The 27,958-nt window shown below is 34.6% G+C and overlaps 1 protein-coding gene across 2 annotated transcripts in view; it reads left to right on the top strand.

Annotated features, from left to right (window-relative positions):
- OLA1 (Obg like ATPase 1) overlaps positions 1 to 27,958 on the top strand; it is a 173,521-nt gene that overhangs the window by 120,072 nt on the left and 25,491 nt on the right. For both annotated transcript variants that reach the window (XM_004032814.4, XM_004032813.4), the window contains 2 exons: positions 4,822 to 4,902; positions 5,220 to 5,317. In XM_004032814.4, the coding sequence (XP_004032862.4) occupies positions 4,822 to 4,902; positions 5,220 to 5,317 (179 nt within the window). The remainder of the gene's footprint in view (positions 1 to 4,821; positions 4,903 to 5,219; positions 5,318 to 27,958) is intronic.

Genomic DNA, 27,958 nt, shown 5'->3' with positions numbered 1-27,958 from the left:
TTGGCTTCCCAAAGTGCTAGGATTATAGGCATGAGCCACTGTGCCCAGCCTAGATTTTATTTAAAAAAAAAAAAAAAGTTTATTTTTTTCATTTTTTTTTGGAGACAGGGTCTCGCTCTGTCACCCAGGCTGGAGTGCATGGCGTGATCGTAGTTTGCTGCAGCCTCATACTGGACTCAAGCAATACCCCCATCAACCTCAGCCTCTTGAGTAGCTGGAACTACAGACACACACCACCACACCCAGTTAATTTTTTATTTTTTTATTTTTTGTAGAGATGGGGTCTCACTATGTTGCCCAAGACGGTCTCAAACTCCTAGCCTCAAGCCAGCCTCCTGCCTCAGCCTCCCAAAATGCTGGGATTACAAGCATGAGCCACCATGCCTGGCTTTTTAGATTGTTTCTAATCTGTATCTGTCTTCTTGTGCCAGTGTCATACTATTCTAATTACTATAGTTTTATGGTTTATTTTAATATCTAGTAGGACAAGTCCCATATTTTTCTCCCTAAACATTTTTTTTACCCTCGAGCAAGTAGTTCTTTTAGAATAATGATATATTTAATATATAATATTCTCTAACATCCCTATTATGATTTTAACTGGAATTTGTTAGATAAACATTATAAAAGGTGGAATTTTTATCGGTACAGTATTGGACAGGATAGAGAAATTTTCAGTGCAGGGTCTGGCTAAAGCATGTTTTGGGTCAGTGTCTCAACCTCTGGTCTGGGAGTCCCTGGACCTAGAACATTTACTTAACTGTTGTTCGGACATTTGAGTATTGCCATCAGAGTCACTAACAGCCATGGTTCTTGGATTTTTGGATTATGGATCCCTTTGAAAAGCATTTGAAAGTTATGTGCCATCTTCCCTCAAAGGCACATAAACAGAACTTTATGTACAGTTTCAGGGTGGTAAGGAACCCCTGCAATCTATTTATGGATCATAGGTTAATAATTCCTGCTATGGGGACTGAAGATACCAAGATAGAGAAGTCTAGTATTTTAGGAATGTATAATAAATGACTGGATTATTATGTAATTGTCTGCAAAGAAAAATTACTATTTTTGTGATACATGGATTAATGATCAGCTATTGTAGCCAAATAATAAAAATAAGAACATTGAATTTCTCTGATAGCCTGAATGAGAATGAGGATTTTGAGTAACAACCTTGGGGGATGTCTAGGCTAAACAAGGAACAGTTATAAAAGCAGTAAGGAAGACAAATATGCCAGGGTATGGAAGAGAACATGAACCTTCAAGTCACTTAGACCTGAATTTGAATCTCATCTCTGCCACTTACTAGCTATGGGAATTTAGGCAAGTCACACATGAAGCTGTGAGTCTAAATACATTACAGTTGCTGTTAACAATAACAATAATAAAATATATCAAGAAAATAAAGCATTTCTAATTTTAAATGTGAAGCTCTGAGTAAGAAGAGTCAAAGCAGAAGAGTGAGGTGTTCAAGGTGAGTTTGGGTTAAGTTTCTTTGCAGTTAAAAGATAGTCATTTAGCAAAAGCTAGTTCTTGCAGAATGTTAAGATTAGAAGCCTGACTTGAGATTTCATGAAAAAAGCCAGTATTTTTAGAAACTCAGAAATTTGAAGAAAAGAACTAGTGAACAATTATACAGATGAAAAAGTATACATATGCTTTAAAGGAGCACCCAAGAGAACATATTGCCATTTTGTGGATCACTGGGATTTAATCTTTCAGCAATCATAACAATGGCAACTACTCACATTTATTGAGAATTCATTCTGTGCCAAGAACTGTGCTAAACACTATATGCATTATCTCTTTTAATCTTCACAACACTCCCTAGGAGGTAGATCTCATCCTCTGCATTTTATCAATGAAGTAGGTCACAGACCTGGTAAGTGGCTAGGATTTATTCCCATGCTTAAGCATTATACTGTTACCTCTTGAATTAGTCCACTCATGTAACTGCAGTCTAACCGAAAAGTTCAAATGACCGGGAATTTTTATGTATCTCTATAATGTACAGAATTTATTTTGAAAATGAGGGATTTGTTAAAGTTATCAAAACAGCCCAATTTAGTACCCCTACATCTGCATTTCTATATAATGACAGTAAAGAAATATGGAACCTAAGGCAACTTCTGAATGCATTGGGTATTCATTTTTTTTTCCAGTTAACCAAGCTCAGTTAACTGGAACCTTTTATTGTTCTAATCATCGTTATTTATATATGTATTTATATATATGAACATAAGGAAATAAATTCAATCAACCAATAAGTATTATATCCAAACAAGCCCAAATGTTTTCTTTCATCTGTTTAGAAGTTTTTGCGATAAAGAATATAATATCTTTTAATTTTTTGCTAAAATTAGAATTAATTTTTACTTTATGTAAGAAAAAGAGCACATTGAAACTGTACCATATACTGATCATTTATATAAGATAATCTTAACTGAAAAGCAATCTATTTTTGATTTGTCTTAAATAAAACTGACATCTTTTAGTAAATCTAAGTTGTCTTTTCTTGGCTGTTAAATCTTTTGTGGGAATAATTAAGAGAGCACTGAGTACAAAATGTTTTTATTTCAACTGTCCAAAAACTAGGTTATAATATATAAATTTCTCTAAAAATATTTGAATGTGGCTTTAAGGAATACTATGCTGTTCAAGAACTTTGATTATAAGTGAATTCTATTTAATTAAAACTTGACGGCAAAAAATTTTTTGAGTTCTTCTAATTTGTAATGTAATTTGTAATGTGAGAAAAAGCAAATGCCAAAATGCTTTTGTGATAAGATTTCTATATCTGAAGTAATGGTCCAGTTAATTTAAAATGAAAGAGAAATACTGAAATTCCTTCACTGGTGATCAGCACTTATTGAGGCTCTGAGGTTTTGTAAAAATGTTTGTAGTTACAGAAGTATTTTATACTTTTTATATGATTAAAATTTAATTTCTTCCCCTATTTTTTGTTTGGCTTTCTTTTGTCTGTTTTCTTTCTTTAATTGAAAAAACTAATGGAACCAAATATAAGATGGTACGACTGTTTTTTCTTTCTTTTGTATAATCTTGTTGCGTGTCTCTACATAAGCTGTTCTGGCCACTCATCATAGTAACCAGCTGGGCCATTTCACCTGCTGGAGCCATTAAAGAGGACTCTCTCCCCCTAGATTAATCCCCTCCGACATTAGTTTTTTGCACTGACAACTAGAGCAGGCATTCAGAATTTGCAGGTGGCCAGTGTGACGCACATAATTGCCTACAATTTTAGGCAATGAATAAAAATGGTCTACATTACTTGTCAAAGGTTGTATATGCAGTGCCAAGTGAGATCTATGGGAAGCCTTTTAGGGTTTAAAGAACAGTTAATAGCAAGGCTGCACAGGGCTTTTTTAATCATAATGCATTTGTAATATAGCACTTTGATCTTCTCCTTGTAGGAAATGGTGTTACATTAGCCACTTTTAAACATTTATGAGTGAAATTCAGTTATAGAAGAGTAAAAGTGATTATTCTTAAGCCGAACATGTTAGATTTCATTAAAAGTTTTCAGCTTGCCCCTTCCTTGTTAAAATCTGTGGGAAGTCCTTTGCCTGGAGGGTTTCAAATCAGGATCTAAGGATATAAGGCTTTTTCCTTATTTTTCCTGTTGGTAACAGCAAAATTTGGAAGGAAGGTATACTAAATATTGAGATAATTTATACAAATGGATATTTAAAGAAGAATAACTGATTATGGTAAAGTAAAATACATTGATAAAAATCCAGGAAATTGATTACTAATAATTGTGTTACAATAAATTTTGAGAAATGCATATTTAAAACATATCCATAAATTATCTTTAGTAACAACAACAACAGACACCCAGATGACTCTCAAATGCACTTCTTCTGGAAGAGCTAAATTTGACCTTTCAGACCCCAGAGCCTTTTATTAACACCTGCCTGTAAGGAGAACCTTGCCACACGCAGCTTTTAGATTCAGAACCACAAAACTGATGAGGAAAGGCTTGAAGGGTTCAGTTTGTGTCACTTGCTGTTTGCCGTTTCCATTTCACAGATGATTAATCTTTCTGTGAAGAAAGGCCAGAGAAACAAAGCACATTGGGCTCTTCCTGCAGTTACTCCTTCTGAATGCACACTAGCTTGCTAACTAAAAGGCCTTTAGATTTCCAGCAGAGAGAGATGTTCTGAAAGTGAATGCAGCTGGTTGGAGGTCACCAGTGCAGGGCTCTTGCCATTGTGTAATGGAGGCTTTGGCAGGTTGGGGGGGTGGGGGAGTTGGGGGTATTGGGGGTGCGGCTGCGGGAGAAGTGGGCAGGGAGAAGGTGTTGGCAAAAAATTAATCTAAAATAAAAAGGGATTTGGTCAGTTGATTTAATATTTTGGAGGCTGGATCATCGATAATAGGCTCAATTTTGTCTTGTTTGTTTTTCTTCTTAGGGGAAAAATATAATTTAGTCTTTCTTCAGTATATCCCCTCACTCCATTTTCTAATAGCATGTTTGTCTTCTATATGGCATCACTAGGTAATATTGAAATGGTAGTAACTCTTGTATTAGTCTTTGATGTAATTGAATTGTCTTGACATTTTTCAGGCTGTTACTAATTTTTGCTAATATTGTCCATTTTATACATTAAAAATTTAATGCCACAATGTTTTATTAGTATTTGGTTTTTAAATGAGATATTGAAAATAATTATTTGTGTGACCTAGCCCCCTTTCATTAAAACAATCTATTTTTATTTTGAAAATTTGAAAACTTTTCAATATTTAGTATCTAAATGTTTAGTTATTCATATATATTTACTTTTTCTCAATCATGTGTAGGATATAATGTGCAAAGTAAAATCCTGGGTTATAGATCAAAAGAAACCTGTTCGCTTCTATCATGATTGGAATGACAAAGAGGTAAGTTGTAAATATCATGCCATCTATTACTGCCTTTGCTTTCATTTGCTAGGGAACAAATTAGAGTTGTCATTATTTTACACTTACCATTATATCTAAATTTTTATTTCTGTCAGTGATTGCTTATTCCTGGGCTTGTTATTTTTTTCTTTTCCCCCCCTCATGATATTTCATAACCACTAATCTTTTGGAAACAAGAATTATAAAAATGAAAATGCCTACTTGTTTTAAGGAATGTTTACTTTCAAATTCTTCAGTGATTTTCTCCATATTTACTAAACTTTTAAAAGAGATTCTTTCTCCATCTCCCACTTTAGATTGAAGTGTTGAATAAACACTTATTTTTGACTTCAAAACCAATGGTCTACTTGGTTAATCTTTCTGAAAAAGACTACATTAGAAAGAAAAACAAATGGTAAGTTTTTCCTCACCAGATGTACCCAGATGCATCATCTCTGTACACACACAAACACACACCCACATACATGTACTTAACGGCAATGTTTAATTTTAATATTTTTCTCCTTATTATTAAAAAGTTTAAAATGGATGAGAAAGCTGTGCTTGGTATTTACCTTCACAGATGAGTCTTCTAATTGACTTAGAGAACTTAAGAAAAACTGAATTAAATAAGCAATATTGAATTATATATATTTACTTATCAAATGTAAGTTTATTAGACATTATTGTTTATTTGCATTGCAAAATGAGAGTAAATGTGGTCACAACAATAAAACTTCTTACACTAGGAATTTCTAGCTGTGTTGATATTATAAGTGACTTTAAAATACCCACTTGGGGTTGTAGCTGGGCATGAATTTTAAAATCCAGATTGAATGCTTTAAAAAAAAAAAAAAAAAGGCTGTGTGTGGGGAAAGACCAGTACCTGTTTCAAATGCTTTAAAAGTACATCGAGGTAAAAACTATGCATTCATGTATTGATTGTCATTTTTGGCATGTAACCAAAATGTACAAGATTTGTTACTATCACTGATAACTTCAAAAAATTATATGTTCATGTACCTGTGGGCATGTCCACATTTGGCATACCACTCACTTTGACTTGCCTCACTGGACTCTTAAGTATTTTATACTATTGAGTCATACAAACAAATCAAAACTATCCAAAGCAAAATATCTGAATTCTCCTAAACTATATTGTCTGTTTCTCCCTGTACTTCATTAAGTACTTAGATGCACATGGTTTCAATTTTCCATTAAAAATTCTCATTTCCATATGATATCAAAGAGTGAGAAGGCTTTAAACTGAAAAATAAACATTCATAGACTGGAAGCCAAAACAATAATTAATGTCAGATGGTTAACTCCAATAAATCATTAGAATAAATTCTGTGAAATTACTGCAACTAAAAATGCCCTGTTGATATTACTATAAGACATTTTGTGTTCCTGATAGGAAGATGAATTTAGCCTCCTTATTGGTAATGTTCTAAAAAGCATAAATTTAACATAAAGATTTCATTCAGCTGGTCAGTATCCTCCATCAGGTAATTAACTTTAAAATAATCAGTTCTGTCGCCTTTCAAATTCTTATAAATTTGATGATTAATGTGTTAAAAATTGTTACCTTTAGGAATGAATTTTAAAATTTATTACTTGACCTCAGTTAATAAATCTTCTCATTGTGATATGAATGGTAAGGTTTCCTGAGGCTCTGTGAAACAATACAGACATCAAAGTTTACATGAAAAGGGATGAGTCAGTTTCCTTGCCCAAAGGGACTTCTCACACCTGTATTTGGATGATTACAGGTAGAACTCCCTGGCTCTAATTGTATAGTAAATACCATTTCCCAGACCCTAATGGTAGACAGACTGCTTAGGAGACGCCAGTCTGTGATTTAGCTGTCGCCAGACACCCCATGTTTTTTGTGAGACCAGTTGTGATGATGACATGGTTATAGCCAATTGAAAGTAAACTCTTGTCTAAATAGCAAATTTTAATTTATAATAATGTAGAGGTATGAATGATCCTATTTTATAAAACCAAATCTTAATAGGTTTTATGTATAACTAATGATCTGGCTTGGGGTTGGTGTGTGTATGTCTTGCGGGGAGGGTTGGGAGGGATCCAGATCTTGTGGAAGTTAGTGTAATTGTAGCTGAAAGATCAAAGACTGGGTAACTGAGTGATGTTCCAGAAGAGAATTTACCACATAGCCATTTTCTGTACAGTTTCTGCCGCCTGCTGTTCCTATTTTCCCTCAAGCTAGCCATTGACTACCCCCTGTGCATCCCTGCTCGTAAAAAATGATTGAGGAAGTATTTGTCATATATTTATGAGTGGGAAATATTGTGTGATAGGGAATGGCATCTACTGGAGCCAGAAAGATTGCCATTTTCCTTTCATTCAGCCACTCTGCTACAGCTTTAAATCCTCTCTGTTTATGCAACATAGCCTTTGTATTAAAGTGCAGAATAAATTTTTATTATGAGGGATATGAACACTAGGTTTTCATCATTTATAACACTGAAAGCAGATGTAAATAGTTAAAATCCATTTTAACTACTAAATCCTTTTAATTGTGTTAGCATCTTGTTTTTTGGTAATGTTTACATCTAAGCTCCATTTGCATTATTAGTTGCTTCTTTAGCAAAAGAAAAAGTTTTTGTTTTTTAAGATTAACATGTAATATTACTATAGCAAATAAGACTGATGCAGGAAACAGTAATAAATACTTTCATGGGTCTTTTAGATCTGGAAAACTATTTTAAACCATCAAGAAAGAAGAGAGGAGAGGTTTGTGACTTTGGCCACTTTTAGCAGGTCACCATTTCAGAAGTATTGAACACTTTAGTTACTGAAGTTCACCCTAAATGTAAATGGTAATGTGTTATTTTTCAACCCTAGAAAAGAAGGAAGCATTTTGAAAGATAAGTCTATTGTGTTATTGAGTAGCTATATTGTGAGATGCAAAAACTGGAATGGCTGCAAGCATTAGTCATTGAATTAGTCATTTCATTGATTTATGACTAAAGACCTAGCCCCTGAAGAGAAGCTGACATGGCAGCCGGGTTGGTTGCAGTTGTGTTATGATCAAATGACAGTAATCAAGGTGTTGTAAGTGAATCCACAAACCATTTTTTATTATTACAAATTGCTGTTTCTTGAATGAGTAAAACTATATAGAAGTTTTTGTTGTTTTTGGTGAGCACAAGCATTTTTGAACACTTGAGGTTTTCATTTTCTAAACACGATCAGCTGTTACTTATAACTAAGATTATACTATACGCGGTATTAATTTTCATTTGAGATTGCTTACTGAGTCATGGTGTCAAGCAGGTACAGGACATTAGAACTGTCAAACTACTGCTTAATTAGGGGTTTAAATTTCAATCTTTGCACCCTTGCTGCTCTGTTAGTAGAATATGCCATCCAATTATGAAATCAGTAGAACAAACTAATTTTACATATTTTTTACACCTACCAGCCATCAATTATGTTTCATTTTTGTGATCCTACCTTTCTTGAAACTGTTAAAAAAGGATAATTATATTTTATTATTTATTATACTACATATTTATGTTCAGCTGTAAAATATAACTAAACTTTTAGATATGCAGACTGTGTGTGTGTGTGTGTGTGTGTGTGTGTGTGTGTGTGTGTGTGTGTGTTATACACACATTTTCATATGCCCTGGTGGGCTTGTAGTCATTTAACATTACCTTTTGGGTAATATTGTATGAGTCAATTAATCTGAGTGATGAAATTGATTCAAGATAGGTAGACAAATACTTGGAAAGTCTTTTAAGTTGTTTAATAATGAAGGGCAATAATAATAATGTCAAGTTCACTAAATGCATTTTAAATAGAAAAATGTTTTATTATTAATTCTTATTATACCATGATTCAGTTCCTTCCCCTTTCCCATCTTTATGTGTTCATTAGTTTTCCACATAATTTGTACATAACAACTAAAAATAGTTTGGGGATACTACACATTATGTGCTTGGTTTGCGGGGAATCATGGAATAAATATATTTTCTTGATTTCTTGAGCTGCCTATAAAAATTACAGCTACTATATCTCAGCAAGTGTATATGTAGGTGGAAGTGTGTATATTTTTGACACACAATTTTCTATTTCTGTATGTGCGCATATATATACAAACACATATGCATATAAATATAAAAAACTATTTCTATAGAACTATTGTAGGAGGTCATCAGTTTCTGACAAGATCATTTAAGCTAGAAATATAACACAGACATTCTGCTTTGGAAAGATTACTTTGTATTATGATAAAGCTTATTAACAGTATTATTTATACTATGAATTAGGATTTCAAATAATTTTTTGGTGAATGAATTTTGTGGAATTGATTATTTCTTTCTCTGATCAGAATCTTTAGAATTAAAAAGAATATGATAAAGAAAAATGATCTTTTTATTACAGGAGATGGAAGGCTGAAAGAAGTGGGGATGGGGAAAAACCTTTGCCCATTCAGGAATCTTTTTTTTTTTTCTTTTTTTGGTCAAATGTACTTTTGCATTTGAATATCTTTTTACATGTAATAATATTTGTGAATTCCTATTTGGTTTTCATTAAATGGGTTTTGAATATTCTTCCGACAATTTCATATTCTTATCAAGAGATAACAATGCAGTAGTGCACTTCTGGTTTCTTATGAAAGAGATAATTATATACGAAAGCACTTTTTTTATATGAACATAATGCTACTGACCCTATGCATATTAGGAATTTCCCTTGGCCTGTTTGTATTTTTTGCAATACTATTTATAGCCAATGATTTCTATTTGCCAGATGGTTCACTGAATTTAAGAAAGTGATACATTTGGGAGTGCCCGTTGTAATCTTCATTAGCACCATCTGCTGACTTACTGATTTGTGAATGATGTAATTTATCAAATATGTCAGGACTTTCATCTTTTTCAAACTAGCTGAAGAATTTCACTCCACATAAACAGGAAAAGTTTTATAAAATTTTTTCTAGCTTCCATAGATTAAAAGGTTTATAAGTACTTTTTAAAAAGTAAGTATTCCTTAGGATTCTGTCATGTGAAATTAAAATATATATTCCCTATACATGTACACACATCTATGATCTAGGAAATGAAATATAAAGTTTAGTTTATAGCTATACAGTGTTCTTCAAATTACAAATGATTCATCTACACAAAGAATTTCTTTGCTTCCCTACCCTACTCACTTTGTTGAATAATTCAAAAACAATCCCCTTAAAAATCTGCACTGTAGATTAAGGATCTCTGAGTCATATTTTGTTACCAAAACACTGAGTTGGGATGAGCTACACTTTTACAACCGGAGTTGATATGGTTTGGATTTGTGTCCCTGCCCGAATCTCATGTTGAATTATAATCCCCAATGTTGGAGGAGGGGTCTGGTATGAGACGATTGGACCGCAGGGGTGGATTTCCTTCTTGCTGTTCTCGTGATAATGAGTGAGTTCTCATGAGATCTGGTTGTTTAAAAGTGTGTAGCACCTACACCTTTGCTCTCTTCCTTCTTCTCCGGCTGTGCCTGCTTCCTGTTTACCTTTGCCATGATTGGAAGTTTCCTGAGGCCTCCCCAGCCGTGCCTCACAGCCTGCAGAACTGTAAGCCAGTTAGACCTCTTTTCTTTATAAATTACCCAGTCTCAGGTGTTTCTTTATAGCAATGTGAGAATGGACTAATACAGGAGTTTGGTAGTTGATGAAGAAGGTAGTGGAGAATTTTGAAGCTCAGAAATCTCAGGACTGTTGGTAGTGGGAAATATAGGGCAGGACCTCAGGAAGGATTTAGAATGGAGGTTCAAGATAGTTTGTAGGATTTGAATAACAGGTTTTCCTGGGAGAAGGGTGGAGAAAAGGAAAGGTGAACAATGTCAGTGTTTTACAGCCTAATGTGTCCTGCTTGTGTGGGATAGGAGGAAGACCATTATTTGTCTCTACCATTCTTTCCTGTGCAGCATGTTCCCCAGACACAGCATCTACCTTTGGATTTAATGTTGTAGTTTAACTATTTGATGAGTTAAATAGACTTGAAGCCTAGCCCAAAATGTTAGGTACCATTAATAATATTGTTTCTATAAGGAAAACGAATCCTAAAAAACTGGAGAATATGGTCTATTTGTAACCTAGGGAGTAGATACTATCAAGGAGTTGGGTGTGTTAAGAAGAATACTACTTTAGAATTTGAAATACAAGTGCTATGGTCTTTATTTGCTACTATAAGTAGCTCTTTGAACTTGGCCATTTAAATTACTTAGCCTTTCATGTAGAAGATAATTCATTGAGACTGTTCATATAAAATGTGTTCTGTATAAATAATGTTTCCCAAATTTAGTTATAGCTCAAAAAGTATTCAATAATGGAAAAAGAACTTGTTTTGGCCTTGTGAATGCATCTTTTGGATACATTACCTTGGTTTTTATTTCTGTTATTGGATTAAGGAACAAAATTTATTACATGTATAAATATAACAGTGAGACTCCCATGATATCACTGCCATGTTCTCTACAACCCCATCCCCTCTTTCAGGTTGGGCCCTATAACTTCACCATTTGCAGCTTAGAGGATTTTATTGTCACCCTTGGCTTCCATTAGAGTAAATCATTCTTTGTTTACATTGTTACAATATGTACAGTCTTTATGTAAAATCATGTTACAGTAGCATGATGTTTTAAAGAAAATTGTTTATTCTTTTAAAAACCTTTTAAAACAGTTTCATTGTGATTTCATATATCTCAGTCTCTCTGAGTATGAATGTATGTATGTATGTGTTGGGGGTGAGGCAGTGCAAGTTAGTAAAGAATTAAAGATCATCTCTAAGGTTCCCTTCCAGGGCTAGAATTTTATGATTTTAATGAAGTGTAATGAATTCATAAAGAAAAGATGCCCATGCAAATATCTAGGTTTGCCATGGTAACTTTTCCTAATTGCGTACAGAGCATTCCTGAGGTTGCAGCCCAATTTAAGAGCAACTTTTCTGGGCTGGGTTACAGATAACACCTGATCTTTTTTCCTACTCTCATTCCCTCTTCCATATCTCAGGCCCTTGAAAATAAGCCTTTTCTGCATCTCACCATGTTTCTTCCCATCTTTCGTCTTAGTGGGCAGCTGTTGCTTTGGCTAGAATAAGAGCAAAGTGAATTGGCATATCTATATTTGAGATCAGTAACATTACTTAAACTATTACATTCCTTTATTCTAAATTGACCTAGAAAGCATGTCCCATCAAAAACATTAGAATGTGAGACTCACCCTCAAAAGCCTATTTAATTCACAATGTAGTAGAAATAGAACAATTTGAGAAATATTTTTGTATCTGTGACCATTTTTACGACCAGTTTTAAAATTCTGCTTTTTAAAAATGTGTTTTAAAATAACCGACTTATGAACTTTGCATATACTCCTGTTTATATAAGGCTGGGACTGCACATTGCTGTGCAATCTGTCTTTTTAATGCTTTACATCAAGAAAAGCAAAACTTGATAAACTGTCATAAATGCAAATTTCAAATTTATGTTCCTTTTGAAGACTGTGAGCTCATTGAGGAGGTGGGTACTGTTTTCTTTTTCCTTTTTAAGCAAATAATTATTAAGAATTATTAAGCCCTTCTGTGTGTCATGTATTATCTTAGGTGGTGAACAGAAAAAGCCCTTTCTGCTGGAGGACTTACAGTCTCATGGAGTAATAGACATCCAACAAACAGACATTTAATATAATGCAGGGAATGATTAGGACCGTGAATAAAAACAAAGCAGAGTAAGAGGAAACTGTTTTAGTTAGGGCGGCTGGGGAAGACCTTGTGAAATAAGGATACATGCCATGAGAGAATCCATGGAAAGCTCAGTCCAGGGAGAGGAAACTGCAAGTACAAAGGCTCTGAGGTAGCTAGATGGAATAAAACAGAATACGAGTTATAGTAATTGAAGTTGGAGAAGGAAACAGGAGTCAGTTGATGTAGAGCATAATGGGCCATCAAAAAGGAATAAAATGTGAAGACAACCACTTGAAAAGAACTTATATGTTTTTATTTAAGTACATTCCATTGAAACATTTTAAACATGTTCTAAATGTGTTCTAAAATTTTATTTGGGTTTTAAGAATAACCATCATGTATTTTCTAGTTTGCTTTCATTGATTTCTTGTAGTCCAGAAATATTTTTGATTGCTCAGTGTTTTAAACAGCCTTTAAAGTAATAATTGCAATTTATTTCAAATTTCATCTTTCCTTTTCCATGCTTGTCTAGTGACTTGTTGATTCATGCTACCAATTATGAAGCACTTTTTAAAAGCCCCTCGATGTACAACTTCAAAGAAATAGATTGAACTTTATTAAGAAATAACAGCAGCCAACATTTGTCTAGCGCCTTATGGTGTTTCACCTTTTTATTTCATTTGATCCTCAAATTCCGAGATGGCCCTCATTACACTATTACATTGGCCTTGAATTGAATGTTTACTAAAATGAAGCATTTTTTTCCTTTTCTTTTCTTTTCAGAGACAGGGTCTCACTCTCTTGCCCAGGCTGGAGTGCAGTGGTGCAATCACAGCTCATTGCAGTCTGGACCTCCCTGACGGGCGCAGGCCACCACACCTGGCTAATTTTTGTATTTTTTGTAAGAGTCAGGGTTTCCCATGTTGCCCAGGCTGGTCTAGAACTCCTTGGCTCAAGCGATCCACGTGCCTTGGCCTCTCAAAGTGCTGAGATTACAGGTGTGAACCACTATACCTGGCCAAAATGAAGCATTTGCATCATTGGAATAAGAGTTCTGCATATTAGTTTAGGAATGGGTTACTCCAACAGAGAGAGAAATAAGCTTTGTCTTTCCATTAGCAAAGATTTAGCAGTGCCTTTTCAGTACTTTAAATATTTGTCATTGAAATCAAGGGGTAGTCATCAGTATTCCTGGGTGATAATCAGCATTTTCCTTAGAGATTCTTTTAAAAGAATGTATTATGGGGCTGTGGAAAATGTTGTTGGATTTAATCCATTTTGAAATTTAAAAGGAAAAGATCAAATAGCATCTGTTCATTGGTAATCATTTTTAGCCTTTTTAAATGAAATTTTAAAAGATTTTCCCCAGGAACATATATGGATGTCCAACATGAAGGTCACTAGCAGTTTTCAAACATGACTTTTAAGTTTTGTCATTTTTCTTTTGTATGTCCTGCTTCCCCGCTTCCTCCATTTAATATAATTGATTTAGCTTTTTTTTTTTTTTTTTTTTTTTTTTTTGAGGTGGAGTCTTGCTCTGTCGCCCAGGCTGGAGGGCAGTGGTGCGATCTCTGCTCACTGCAAGCTCCTCCTCCCGGGTTCACGCCATTCTCATGTCTCAGCCTTCCGAGTAGCTGGGACTACAGGCGCCCGCCACCAGGCCGGCTAATTTTTTTTTTTTTTTGTATTTTTAGTAGAGACAGGGTTTCACCGTGTTAGCCAGGATGGTCTTGATCTCCTGACCTCGTGATCCGCCCTTCTCGGCCTCCCAAAGTGCTAGGATTACAGGCATGAGCCACCGCGCCCGGCCGATTTAGCTTTTCTTATACCAAACTAAAAGACATGCATAGCAAACCATTATTTATTGTTGAGTTCCTGCTATGCGATGGGCATTCTGAGCTTGGAAATTGCTGAGATGTATGATATTATACTTATGAAGCAGATATTATCATGCCCATTTTACAGATAGGGCAGGCGGTTGGAAAGATTATAAAACATGCCCAAGTTCTTAGAGCAGGTAAGTGGTAGAAATAGATCCATTTGACCTGAATGCGACTGTTCCACACGGGATGACTGACAGCTGAGTGACAGTACAAGATATGTTTGTGAATCTCCAGAAATCTTTGAAAATATCACGTCAGCAACTTTAGCATTTTGCTTTGCTTTATCTCAGAAAGTTTAATCTCCATCCAGTTGTTTAGTTAATAAACTAAATTAGGATTTTAGTTAAAAAGAACAATTCTCAAGACAACATTTGTGGTTTTTTTTTAGGATAATAAGCATTTGCTGCTGCTGTTTTTGCGTTGTCTCGTAATTTTACTAACTATTTAATAACATTGTTAAGAGGCAACAGCAATATATTTTAGGACCCACCTTAGCTTGCATTTTTAAGCAATAATATCATGTATAAAAATTTTGGTGGAGAAAATACAGTGGCTCTTATTGAAACCGAAATTAAAAATTATATGAAATTGCCAAGTCTAAAATAGTGGTACAGAATAAACCCCACCAAAACATACCTGTAACCACAGATTGGTTTTTATATATTGATATGATAAACAGGATTTAACTTTTTCTGTTATAGCAAACCATAATTTGTTAAAAATAATTCTTCGACTGGGCACAGTGGCTTAAGCCTGTAATCCCAGCACTTTGGGAGGTTGAGAAGGGTGGATCACCTGAGGTCAGGAGTTCGAGACCAACCTGACCAACATGGTGAAACCCCATCTCTACTTAAAAAATACAAAAAATTAGCTGGGCTTGGTGGCGGGCACCTGTAATCCCAGCTACTTGGGAGGCTGAGGCAGGAGAATCGCTTGAGCCTGGGAGACGGAGGTTGCAGTGAGTCAAGATCATGCCATTGCACTCCAGCCTGGGCAACAAGAGTGAATCTCCATCTCAAAAATAGTAATAATAATAATTCTTCAGTGATGGGGTGAGGGAGTTGATGTTATATAAATAGGGAAATGAGAGAATATCACATGTGTTAGTTTGTTTTCTGCTGCTGTAACAGATACCACAGACTAGGTAATTTATAAAGAAGAGAAATTTATTTGGTTCATGGTTCTGGAGCCCAGGAAGCCTGAGAGTATGTCACTGGCATCTTCTGAGGGCAGAAGAGCAGAAGGCAGAAACAAGTGGGAGACAGAGAGCAAAGTGGGTCAAACTCATTCTCTTTATCAGGAGTCCACTCCTGAAATAACTAACCTACTCCCATGATGACAGCATTAATTGCTTCATAAGGGGTGAGCCCTCATGACCTAGCCACCTCTTAAAGGTCCCACTTCCCAATCCCATTGCACTAGGGGCTTAGGATTCCTAACACACGAACCTTGGGGGGCACATTCAAACCGCAGCACTATGAGGTAGAGCAATGGCAGATAATTTGTATGCCTAATGTTGTATTTGTAGTAGTCGTCATTCAGTCAACACTTCACACTTGACCTTATGCCAGTTTAAGATTCCCAACAAGCTTGTAAAGTAGGTGCCATTATTACCCACATTTTAAGGAAATGAAAAGCAAGTATGGAGAGATTAAGGAACTTGGCCAAAGTTACATAACCAGTCAGTGGTGCCGACATCCAATTGTAAGCAGTTCATCTGCAGAGCTCATGTTCCTCACTAACTGCTAAGCCATAGTATCTCAGCACTGGGGCACTGGTGATGCTGGAAAGGTAGACAAGGCCTGAGAAATGTGTCATATACCAGTCACATTTCCTATTACTATGAATTTCATTTAGGTAAGGTTTTGTTGTTAGACAGTTCATGCACTATAAAATTTGAGACTAAAAATTCATTATAGCCTAATTAGAAAATGCCAACTGAGAGTGGTATTTTTTAAAAAATTGTAAATAAAATTGTATCTTTAATTGTATGGACTTATCTCTAAAAACTATTTTCCAATTTAATAGCCATTGTAGGGACAGTACATAAAAGTTTATATATTTTTATATTGAAAATACATATTATTGCTACTTTTCTCAAGAAAACTACTTTCTTCAACCACTTGTTTTATTTGTGTATTTGTTTTTAACCATGTACTGACTTATTCTGTTTCCTTGCATTTTCACTAACTTGGATTTGTTTTTGAGAACTACTTTGGGAGTAGGGAAGTGTGTGAGACTGTGTGTGTTTGTACATATCTCCTTTATTAGCTGAAATACAAATAGATGATTTGTATAGTGTTCTGGTTTAGTGCTATATTAGTGCATAGCAATATAATGAACATTGTATACGTATACGTATATGTATATGTATATGTATATGTATATGTATATGTATATGTACATGTACATCCAGGTCGGGCAGAACTAATGACTACCATTTGTTGAGCATCTATTATATGCTGCACTTTGGGGTGTTTACATATGTTCTATCATTTCGTTTAATCCCCATAACAACCTTGGAAGGCAAATTTCTATCCATTTACTAATGAGAACCTAAGGCTCAGAGAAGTGAAGTAAGAAATCTAGTTAAATATTTTGGAAACTTCTTTTAGCTCAAATTCATGAGAGAAAGTATAAAACATTTTATGCATTTATAGCATGCTTTTCATGCAACAAAAGTAGACAAGGAGTTTTTTATGTTGTTTGTATCCTAGTGAAAATTACACAGAAACTTATACCTATCGGAGAGCAAACATAATTGCAATATTTTGTGTAAGCAGGACTCAAGATTGTTTGGTTGGTTGCCTTATAGCCCTTGGTTTCCTCACCTGTCAGAGAGAGTAGTGATTTTCTTATAGAATTATGAGAATTAAATAAAATATGTTACATATATTAAATGAAATTATCCTGTGGCAGAAATTATTCTGTGTCAGATCCGTTTGACTTGAAATATAATTTATTTAATTATCATAATTCTAAGAGAAAAGCATATGTATGTGTATGAACATAGATAGATTGACAGTTAATTGGCTAGTTCCTGGCAGTTGTAATTACATAATAAACTCACTTAACTAACTTGAGTCCTGCTTATATAAAACGTTGCAATTAGGCCAAGTGCAGTGGCTCACTCCTGTAATCTTAGTGCTTTGGGAGACCGAGGCAGGAGGATCATTTGAGGCCAGGATTTCGAGACCAGCCTAAGCAATATAGGTACATCCTACGTCTACAAAAAATAAAAACATTAGCCAGGCACAGTGACATGCGCCTATAGTCCCAGCTACTCAGGAGGCTGAGGTGGGAAGATCACTTGAGCCCAGGAATTCAAGACCAGCCTGAGCAATATAGTGGGACCTGCCTCTACAGAAATTAAAAAGAAATTAGCCTCTTGTGATGGCCTGCACCTGTAGTCCCAGCTATGTGGGAGGCTGAGGTGGAAGGATTGCTTGAGCCCAGGAATTGGAGGCTGCAGTAAGCTTTGATTGTGCCAGTGTACTCCAGCCCGGGTGACAGAGTGACACCCTTATCTCAAAAAAAAATTGGCTGGGCATGGTGTCTCACATCTGTAATGCCAGCATTTTGGGAGGCCGAGGCGGGCACATCACTTGAGACCAGGAATTCAAGACCAGCCTGGGCAACATGTTGAAAACTCGTCTCTACTAAAAATACAAAAAAAAAAAAAAAAAAAAATCCAAGCATGGTGGCACATGCCTGTAATCCCAGCTACTTGGGAGGCTGAAACATAAGAGAATCATTTGAACTCGGGAGGTGGAGGTTGCAGTGAGCGGAGATTGAACCCAAAAGGCAGAGATTGCAGTGAGCCAAGATCATGCCGCACCACTGCACTCCAGACTGGGCAACAGAACAAGACTTTGTTTAAAAAAAAAAAAAAATCCTTAGCAAACTAACACAGGGATAGAAAACTGAATACCAGATGTTCTCACTTATAAGTGGGAGCTAAACGATGAGAACTTATGAACACAAAGAAGGAAACAATAGACACTGGGGTCTACTTGAGGAAAGAGGGTGGGAAGAGAGAGAGGAGCAGAAAGGGTAACTATTGGTTACTGAGCTTAATACCTGGGTGATAGGTACAAAAAAACCCTGTGATGTGTTTATGTAACGAACCTTCACATGTAGCCCCAAACCCAAAATAAAAATTTTGTTAACTCTCATCATATTTTAGGACTGGAAGAGAAAAATGGGTGATAATGCTTTTATTATTTAAAAGTGTTTTTTTTCCTGAGTCTTATTTTGAAAAATTATACAGAATAGTTTGCATGGCATATTCCTTGCATCATAGAACTTGCTCTGCTTCAGGCCAAATTGAAATAGAGACAGAAAAGAAAGAGACCAAGAAAGAGGATATGGAGAATATCAACCATTTGTTTCCTTTCCTGTATTCAAAGACAAACATCTCAGTTGACTGGATCTCTTGAAATTAGTACTTGTAAAAGCTTTTAAGTGTTACTGGAATACATTGTTAAAGCCATATCTGGTTGAAATTTTCTGATTAAGCACAACTAAATAATTGTTTCAGCAATTACACAGTTCATGATTATGGTATGTGATGGGACATTACTTTTTTTAAATCTGTTATTAAGTAAAATATGTATTGGTGGCCAAGTATAAGTTTTAGTACAACTTGCTATATCTTGGACATTTTGCATATATAGCTTAAAGACCAGTGGGGTAGATTGGGAAGTTTTGTCAGCTTCATAATTTTGGAAAACAGAAAAAAAGAAAAAACAATGCTGATTAAACTTTCTTAGCCATAAGAAGATATGTGAGTGTGGCTTAGCTAATAATACCTACTTTCTTACTATGTATCACTTAATAGACTTTTTTTGCTATGAAATATTCAATAGTTACACATTTGCTATTTTATAGTTATTTCCCTGCCCTATTAACATCAGGGGTTACTGATTGTTGTGTTAGTAGTTCCTGACAAATAGAAATTATTTGATATTCTAAGCCATTTCTGACAGAAGATACAAAGTTTTGACAAACACGTGTGGCACAGCAAGTGTCCCATTCTAAAGAGCAAAATAAATGCAAACCACCATTATGGTGAACACAAACAGCCTGAAAGCAAGTTATCAGTAAGCAAATAATTGTTGAACTGTTATGAATGGAATAGGATGTTGAAATAGGGCATGATTGGCTGATGTTACATATGTCCTTGATTACCTTCCTTGTGCTTTTATCCTAATAAGTGACATTCTTTGTATTCCCTTGGATGGCTAGACAGTCTGACACTGAAGAAGAATAAATATTGCATGTGGTACACATTAAGCTGTCATCCAAGACAGCATTTATAAAAAGTAACTGGAGAAATTCATAAGAAATTCTGCACTGCTCCAGTTTCCTGGCTCCAGTCATAATTGTCAAAGTTCTTGACACATTCAGGTCTTCAGAAATGATTTAGGTTTACAGTGGTTTGGTGTATGAATAATTATTATGGATTTGAGTTCTCATATTGCCTTTGGATGTTAATGTTAGTTACCAAAATGTTATATTTTATGATAATTTTTATTTTAAGAAATGTCTCTATATTGATAATTGTGACATATCTTCTATCTTACAGACTTTCATCAAAGGCTTTTAGACAATTCATGTAATTGAAAGGAAGAACAGGAGTTTTTAAATGCTTACATTATCTTTAATCTGTTGGAAAATATTGCTTGCTTGTGTTTAGTGCTAGCAAACGATTTTGAAAATAAGTATTTTTATTTTTCTTCCCTAGCAACATTGGAAAGCCTTCAAACAGTCTAAATGAATACCATTTTAAAAGTATTTCCAAAAAAACCAAATCACTGATGTTTCATTTTAAAATATTATACGCTTTTATTCACATACTTTTGTTATTTTAACATAGTTCTTTGAGGCAAGGCAGTATTTTATTTGTTGCAGTCACTATTTTCTCTTAAAATTTCCTTTCAAAGGATGATAGGTAGAAATTTTGAAAAGAGATAATATTGTACTACCATAAGCATACCTAAATAAAGGGGTAAATTATGAATGTAAATTTAGAGAGCATATTTTAAGCCCCTCTATCTTTCTTTAAAACACCTCCCTTTTTTATCCTATCTATATGGTGTATAATATCTGAAGGATGCCCCATCCAAATTATTTTTATATTTTTGTAATCTGACACAATTATCCTAAACCATTTGAAATTAAGCAATTCATATTCTCATTCTATAATCCAGTCGAGAATATAGTATATTCTATCAACTGATGACTTCCAAAATGTGATTAAATATCAGAATGATTTAGGATCCAATACAAATATGAAAATAATGAAGTTCCAAATTCTCAGCCCCTGTTTTAGGGGAACGAGAGGTCAGTCAGGGTTTCTGTGACAACTGTATTTTATGTTGGTTTTAAAATTTATACTATTAATTTGGGGAAATGTTTTTAGGATACTGTCTTTGCTTTGAAATCTAAACCATCCATTTAGATTGAAGAAACTTTTCTCCAAGTATAACACTACTCGAATGTTACCTATAGCTTTTAACTCTCTAGGCCACTACAGAGCACAAAATATTTGCCCAACTGGTAAATTGAACTGTAAGTCCCACTGTGGGAAATTGCTTTGCTGTGCTCCAAACAGCAGTTATCTTAGTAATTGTACCTGAATTCTTTGTGGCTAATAGAGCGTGGACGTCCATTTTACAAACAGAAAATTATTTCTCTTAAATACTTTTAATTATAAAGTACCCAAATAAAATGTGAGTCAGTAGACAAGAGTGAGACATTAAACCACATCATTTTTAATTGTTAATGCAGAAAAGTGAAATCCTTTTTTCCTTTTAGTGTAAAACTGTACATAACCGACATTTCACATTCTAAACTGGAGCTCCCAACAAGGAGCTTATCAGAGCAAATTGTCTAGTCCATCCCCTTCCTCACTCAAAACCTAATGACCCTTTATCATCATGGTTTAGATTGCTGGACACAGATGTGAGAAAATACAAGTAATCTACAGGTAACTACAGTAGCTGCACTGATGTTCTCAGAGAACTGACTGCTGGGAAGATAAAGAGCCTCCCACAGAGTCTGTGACTTTCCAGCAGCAAAGCACATCATGAGCTGATACATGAAGTTTTATTTGCTGAAGATTCACAATAAGATGCATTAGAACATTCAGCAGGGACTCTTTTTAGATGAGCACAGAAATTCTGGAGGGTGATTAGTTGATGCACCAGTGCATAGCATCACACTAAAATAAGAATAGTTTAACAATAATTCTGTCTATGGACACCAAAGATTATGGCCACAATGCAGCATTATTATTGACTTCTTTTCTTGATATTTATGTAATCTACTAGGCTCTAATCACTTTCTCTTCACAAACGGCTGAACTTCTTGCTGAGAACAGTTTGGTTATGATTTTTAATATGAAAGCACAACAGCAATTTCTCAAACTTTAATACTAAATTGCATTTCAAAAGACTTGTTTGTGGCCAGGTGCTCTGCTTTTGTTAGCTGCTTAGATTGTGATCAGTGAGGTAAACTCATTTATCTATTTGCATGCAATTGAGTAATTTACCATGAAAAGAATGATCGGGTTTTGGATAAAGGTACTGCACCTGTAGCTTAAGTTTTATAATTGTTGGTTTGACTATTATTTGCAATGATCGTACTTTCATACTGCTTTAGAAAACGACAATACAAAATATATTTACTTATTTATATATGAGATGTTTTGTTTTTAGTTAATGAATTTGGTTTAAGTTTACCAGATTGGGATGAATCAGTATGAATTAGATTGTCTGAACTTCAGGTGTGTTATTTCTTTTTAAAAACAATTTGCTTGTCATATTTTTAAAAAGCAAATTAATTTTATTTCTGTAAAACACTATAACTACTAGATTAGGAATAGTGATATTACTTTCATATGTCCTCAAATGATTTTTAGAAATTACCATTTTAATAGCTGAAAGATAAAGATAATTTTCAACAACAAGTATTGGTTAAGCAGTTGACAGCCAACAAAAAGAGATACTGAGATATTTGATTCATTCTCATATAGTTGTGTGTGTATGTACCTAGCTTAATTGTTGCCGTTTACGGAAAATATTGAAATGCTCAGAAAGTTAGAGAAGATACTGGTTAAGTCTTTTTGGCTCGGTTCGTACTCATTTTTGCTTCAAGAATATTATAACATACTTTTAAAAACAGTCCTTTGCAATTGGAGCACCAAAATTATATCAAATACACCTGCAATCTTAAAGAATTAATTTAATATTAAGCTTCTAGTATAGAATAACCAGTGAGAAAAGTAAACTTATCAGCAAACAGATTATCTGTAAGTACTGCTGTTCATTAGAATCCTTATTATTCTTCTGATAGCAGTTAGGGTCACTCTTTTTGGAGATTTTCTGTCAGTGAAGATTTTCAGTTTACCCTGACATATTTGAAATATTCGTAGTTGTATGGCATAGATTAATCTAGAAAACAGAACATTGAAGAATTGTTTGAGGTGGTGTTATACATTAATTCTGTTTTTAGTATGCTATAAGATCTAAAGAAAAAACTATATTTGTTTTCATTTAGCAGCAAATAGAAAACACAGAACTCAAAATTCTACAAAGTACATTTTCTTGCCATCTTCGTATTTAAAAGGAAAGAAACCAGAGGATGATGTGCAGTATAAGATTGTTTTGCATTTCTGTTTTTACATCACCAGATTAAGTATAATGAAACCCATCTGCAAATTGTAGGAACTACTCATTGATTTTTCTCAAGGACTATAGTGTAGTTTTTCCCTTCTTTTTCTTCTACCTTTTTTTTCTATTTCAACAAGATATACATAAAATTAAAAACCTTGTCTGTTATAAAGTTTTGTTTGAGCTTTTTAAACTGAGTGATTAGCAGAAATAATGACCCTGTCAGCCTTAATCACATTAAAATGTGGTTAACATCATTTAATTTTTTCCACTTAATATGCAAAAATTTCCAGTAGATTTGCAGTGAAGGCCATTGAAATTCCATTAGAACAAGAATAAAAATTTCAGGCATCATTTATTCAGAGAAGGAATAAAGGTCTCGATTGAGAACTGCTGAATCTTTCTATTAGAGACACTATGAATCATTACATTGAATTGTACCTATATTTCAATAGACCTCTGTGTCTGGCTTTTCAAGTGGTTGAAAATCATGTGTTTTTATCATTTTTCATCAGGAGAAATAAACCGGAATTGCATAATTATTTTATAAATATTTAAAAGACTACTGAACAGTTTTTGTGCTGCTTCAAACTGCTTAAAATTTAAGTAGAAAGTTGGTTTTACTCTAGAAACAGGTTAATTTAAGATTTATTTTAAAACATGGAAAAAACTGCATAACCATCCCACAAAATGGACAGATTGTATTTTAAGTAGTTATGCTGGTATATGCCAAGAAAGAAATTAAGAACCAAGTGACGCTAGCTCTTTCCCAAAGTTCATAACTTATCGTTTGTCAAGCTTCATCTGCTATGTTATGCTGCATTAGCTATGTATGAATTACAACCAAAGAATATTTTACTCTTTCTAGTATTTATTCTTTTATGATCATTTTGATATTTAATTGTTGTAATGTGTTCTTAGAATTAAAAAGTAGGAAAAGCTTAATGTTATTTTAAGCAGTGCCTACCATTTATACTTTCTTTGGCATGTGCACATTTGCCAGCATCCTGAAAACTTACATTGTGTGGAATGCTTTTCCCCCATTTTAAAAAAGACAAAAGTGTTACTGTATATACCTGAGAAGCAGAAATGGCTCTCTGGAACCGTTCTTGTCCTTCGGGTAATTAAGTAATTATATAGTGTTGTGTTGTTTTTTTTTTAATTTGTATTTTGTTCCTGAACCATTTGGACCCATTATATAATTACACTGTGTGTACTTTGTAGTAAAAATACCATTGGAAAATTCATCAGGGAAAGTAGTCTCTGCATATGCTCTTCACAATGTATAAATTTCTCCATCCTCCTGTTTCTATGTCTACGGAAATCTCAGAGTATTTAATGGTCTGCTTTACCCATACCACTTCCCCCTACCATGGATGACTCTGTGCTTCCACAGAAACACCTTGTGTGACTGCCTTGTCTAGAATAACTCCCCCAGACTCCCTTTTGTTCTCTATCATAGCATCATGTTTATTTCCTTCAGAGCACTTATCACAAGCTGTATCATCTTGGTTACTTGTCTCTTGTTTTTGTTTTGTTTTTTGTCTTGTAAGAATTTAAATTCCATGAGAATAAGGACCATGCATGTTTTGTTCATTTTGTATTTCCAATGCTTGGCACTGGACTCAGTAAATATTGTTGATTGATGAAATAGCTGGCTGGATGAAATCCATTGAATGTATCCCTTTTGTTCAACACTGACTTTTAGTCTTCATTAATAAACTATTTGGATGATTTGAAGTCAATCTATTCTGGTTAGATACATCTACAGTTTAGAGCACAGGTGGATAGGCTGTGTATGCCAGGGTTAGCACATACTGTCTATAATAGATCAGGATATTTTTGTCTAGGACCACACAGTCTCTGTTGTAGCTACTCAACTTTGTCATTGTAATGCAAAAGCAGCCATAGACAATAGTGTAAACAGATGGGCATGGGCATGTCATTGTTCAAACAATTTTATTTATGGACACTGAAATTTGAGTTTTATGTAATTTCACTGTCACAAAATATTTTTCTTTTTTTAAGTCATTTAAAAACATACAAGCCATTTGCTGCACAAAAATATGTGCAGTGATTTGCTTAACCCCCAGTTATGCTATTAGCCAAATACACATGATACACATGTACACATGATACACATGTACACATGATTGTATATCTCCATTCATCTCCTGAAGTAGTTCATCTCTCTCTCCTGCATCATCAGTTCTTCCTCCCTCAGTGGATGTTCCCCAGTAGCATATAAGCATGATGTTATTTCTCCAATCTTAGAACAACAGCATCTTTTGACCCTGCTTGCCTTTCACACTACTGCTCATTTCTCTCCTTCCTCCTTGAAAGTGGCATATTACTCATTGTCACTTGGGCCTCCATAAAAAGCTCAGCAGTCTTCTGTGTACAAATGAAGGAAAAAATATCATTTGAAAAGTATAGCTCTCAATTCACAAATTGAGTTTTTGAAAATAAACAGGCAACTTGATACAATAGGAAGATCAGGAACTTTGAAGTTAGATGGGCTTGAATCCTGCATTTACCACTGTAGACAAATGATACCAATCTCAAATCGTTAAGTAGTAAATGAAATGGCATATGTAAAATGCCTGTCAGTTTCTGCTTTCCCTTTCAAAAACATGTGGCTGTGTAGCAGTATATGTTTTATTATTACTCTGCAGATTTCCCTTATTCGAAGGAAAGCTAGTCTGGAAAGTAGATCACGATTAATGTTCTTCCTCAAAACTATATGACCTTCATTTTGGGGGTGGGGGTCTTGAATGGAGAAAGAACACTTTCAGTCTATGTGCTTTTCTCTTTCTGTCTCTTTCTCTCTCAGAATAAACCAAACTTAGAAACTTCATGACACCCTCTTCTGCTTGGCTTTTGGGTGACAGGCTTATTAGCCTTTCATTTCTAATCTCATCTCTACTGAGTTTTCTCTGTCGGCCATGACTCTTCCCTAGGGATTAGTAATTGTGGAATTGTTAACTTTTTTCACTTGCCTTCTGTGCTTATGCCTCAGCTGTAGCTTGTGTGCTGTTGGTTCTCACACTTTAGTGTGCATTAGAATCATCTGGAGGCTTTATTAAAACAGACTGCGGGACCTCACCTTCCGAGTTTCTGATTCAGATGGGGCCTGACAGTTGTCCAGCGTGCTCCCAGGTGATATTGATGTTGCTGACACTTGGATGATACTTTGAGAAGCATTGCTCTCTGCTAATGACTTATAAACCTAGCCTTAGTTTCTCCTCTTTGCCCTTTTCAAGTTTCATTATTCCTGATTGTCAACAAGAAATCTTCATTTGAATATTCTCTTATCGTACTAAATATAAGATACATAAAACTAAACTGCCTATTTTTTCTATAGTAATATCCACAATGGAATCTACTTTCGGACTTTCCTGTCTTTGTTAGTATTGGCACCCTCTGAATCATTTAGGCTTGGGCTCTTCAAATCATTTTAACATATCTTCTTTTATATATGATATTCAGTTAATCAAGTTTCATGTTTTTTTCTTCTAAATCTCACCTTTATTCATCTCTTCCTATTCAGTTACACTGCTTGTCAAGCAAGACTAAAACTGCATCACTTCATTTTGAAATTAGGTAACTGCCTCCTAACTTACTGTCCTTGACTCTGTTGCTTCTTTTCCTATGCAGGGCATTCTGATTAGCTTCAAACACTTCCACTCTGCCATTTTCTCATGTCACAATCCTTCACTGAAACATAGAAGAATATCTTCACAACCCAGGATAGGCAAAGATCTCTTGGATAAGTCACAAAAAGCACTAACCATAAAAGGAAAAATAAATGGACCTCATTATGTTGAAAAACTTCTGTTCATCAAAAAACACCATTAAGAAAATGAGTAGAGTAGCCACCAGCTACAAAAATATATTCACAACACAAATATCTGACAAAGGACTTGTTTTCAGAATGTATATTTTTAAATTTTCTGCAAATGAACAATGTAAAGACCAATGACCCAGCTTTTAAATTCAGCAAGACTTGAACATATACTTTATAAAAGAAGATAAATGAATAAACATGGAAAAGTACTCAGCATCTTTAAGCGATCATGGAAAGGCAGATTATAACCATAATTGAATATGATTTCATACTTAATAGAATGGCTAAAATGAAAATAACACCACCAAGTGTGGATAAGGAAGGGGAACGAAAGGAACTGTCATGCATTGCTGGTGGGAATATAAAGTGGTACAACTGCTTTGGAAAATTGGCGTTTTCATTTAAGTTAAGCATATATATACACTGTGATCCAGTAATTCCAACTTTCAGTATTTACTCAAAAGAAATAGAAACATGTTCATATCTTATACATGCATTTACTACACAGAGTAGCAGCCTTATTCATGATAGTTCAAAACTGGAAACAGCTCACATGTCCATCAATAGGAAAATGGATAAGTTGTGGTCTATTTTTGCTGTGGAAATCATACACCTCACCAAGAAAATACACAGAGCAACTTGGAAAGAAGGTGAGGATTCATGGAAGGGAGCATAGGGGAACTTTCTGTGGAAATGTTCCATATCTTTGTGGGGGGATAGTTATATGTGCATATAAAATTTTCAAAACTCATTCAACAGAACATCTAAGATCTGTACATTTTAATTATTTGTTAATTCTACCTCAATAGAAAATATTTTTTTCTGGAGGCTGAGGCGGGGATCATTTGAAGCCAGGAGTTCAAGACCAGCATAGGTAGCACAGTGAGACTCTGTCTCTTAAAAAATTGATTTAAAAATTAGCTATGTGTGGTGGTGAATGCCTAT

This window comes from Gorilla gorilla, chromosome 11 (assembly GCF_029281585.2).
Source record: "Gorilla gorilla gorilla isolate KB3781 chromosome 11, NHGRI_mGorGor1-v2.1_pri, whole genome shotgun sequence".
NCBI classification, from domain to species: domain Eukaryota; kingdom Metazoa; phylum Chordata; class Mammalia; order Primates; family Hominidae; genus Gorilla; species Gorilla gorilla.
The sequence above is the reverse complement of the archived record's forward strand: the minus strand, read 5'-3'. Positions and strand labels throughout refer to the sequence as shown.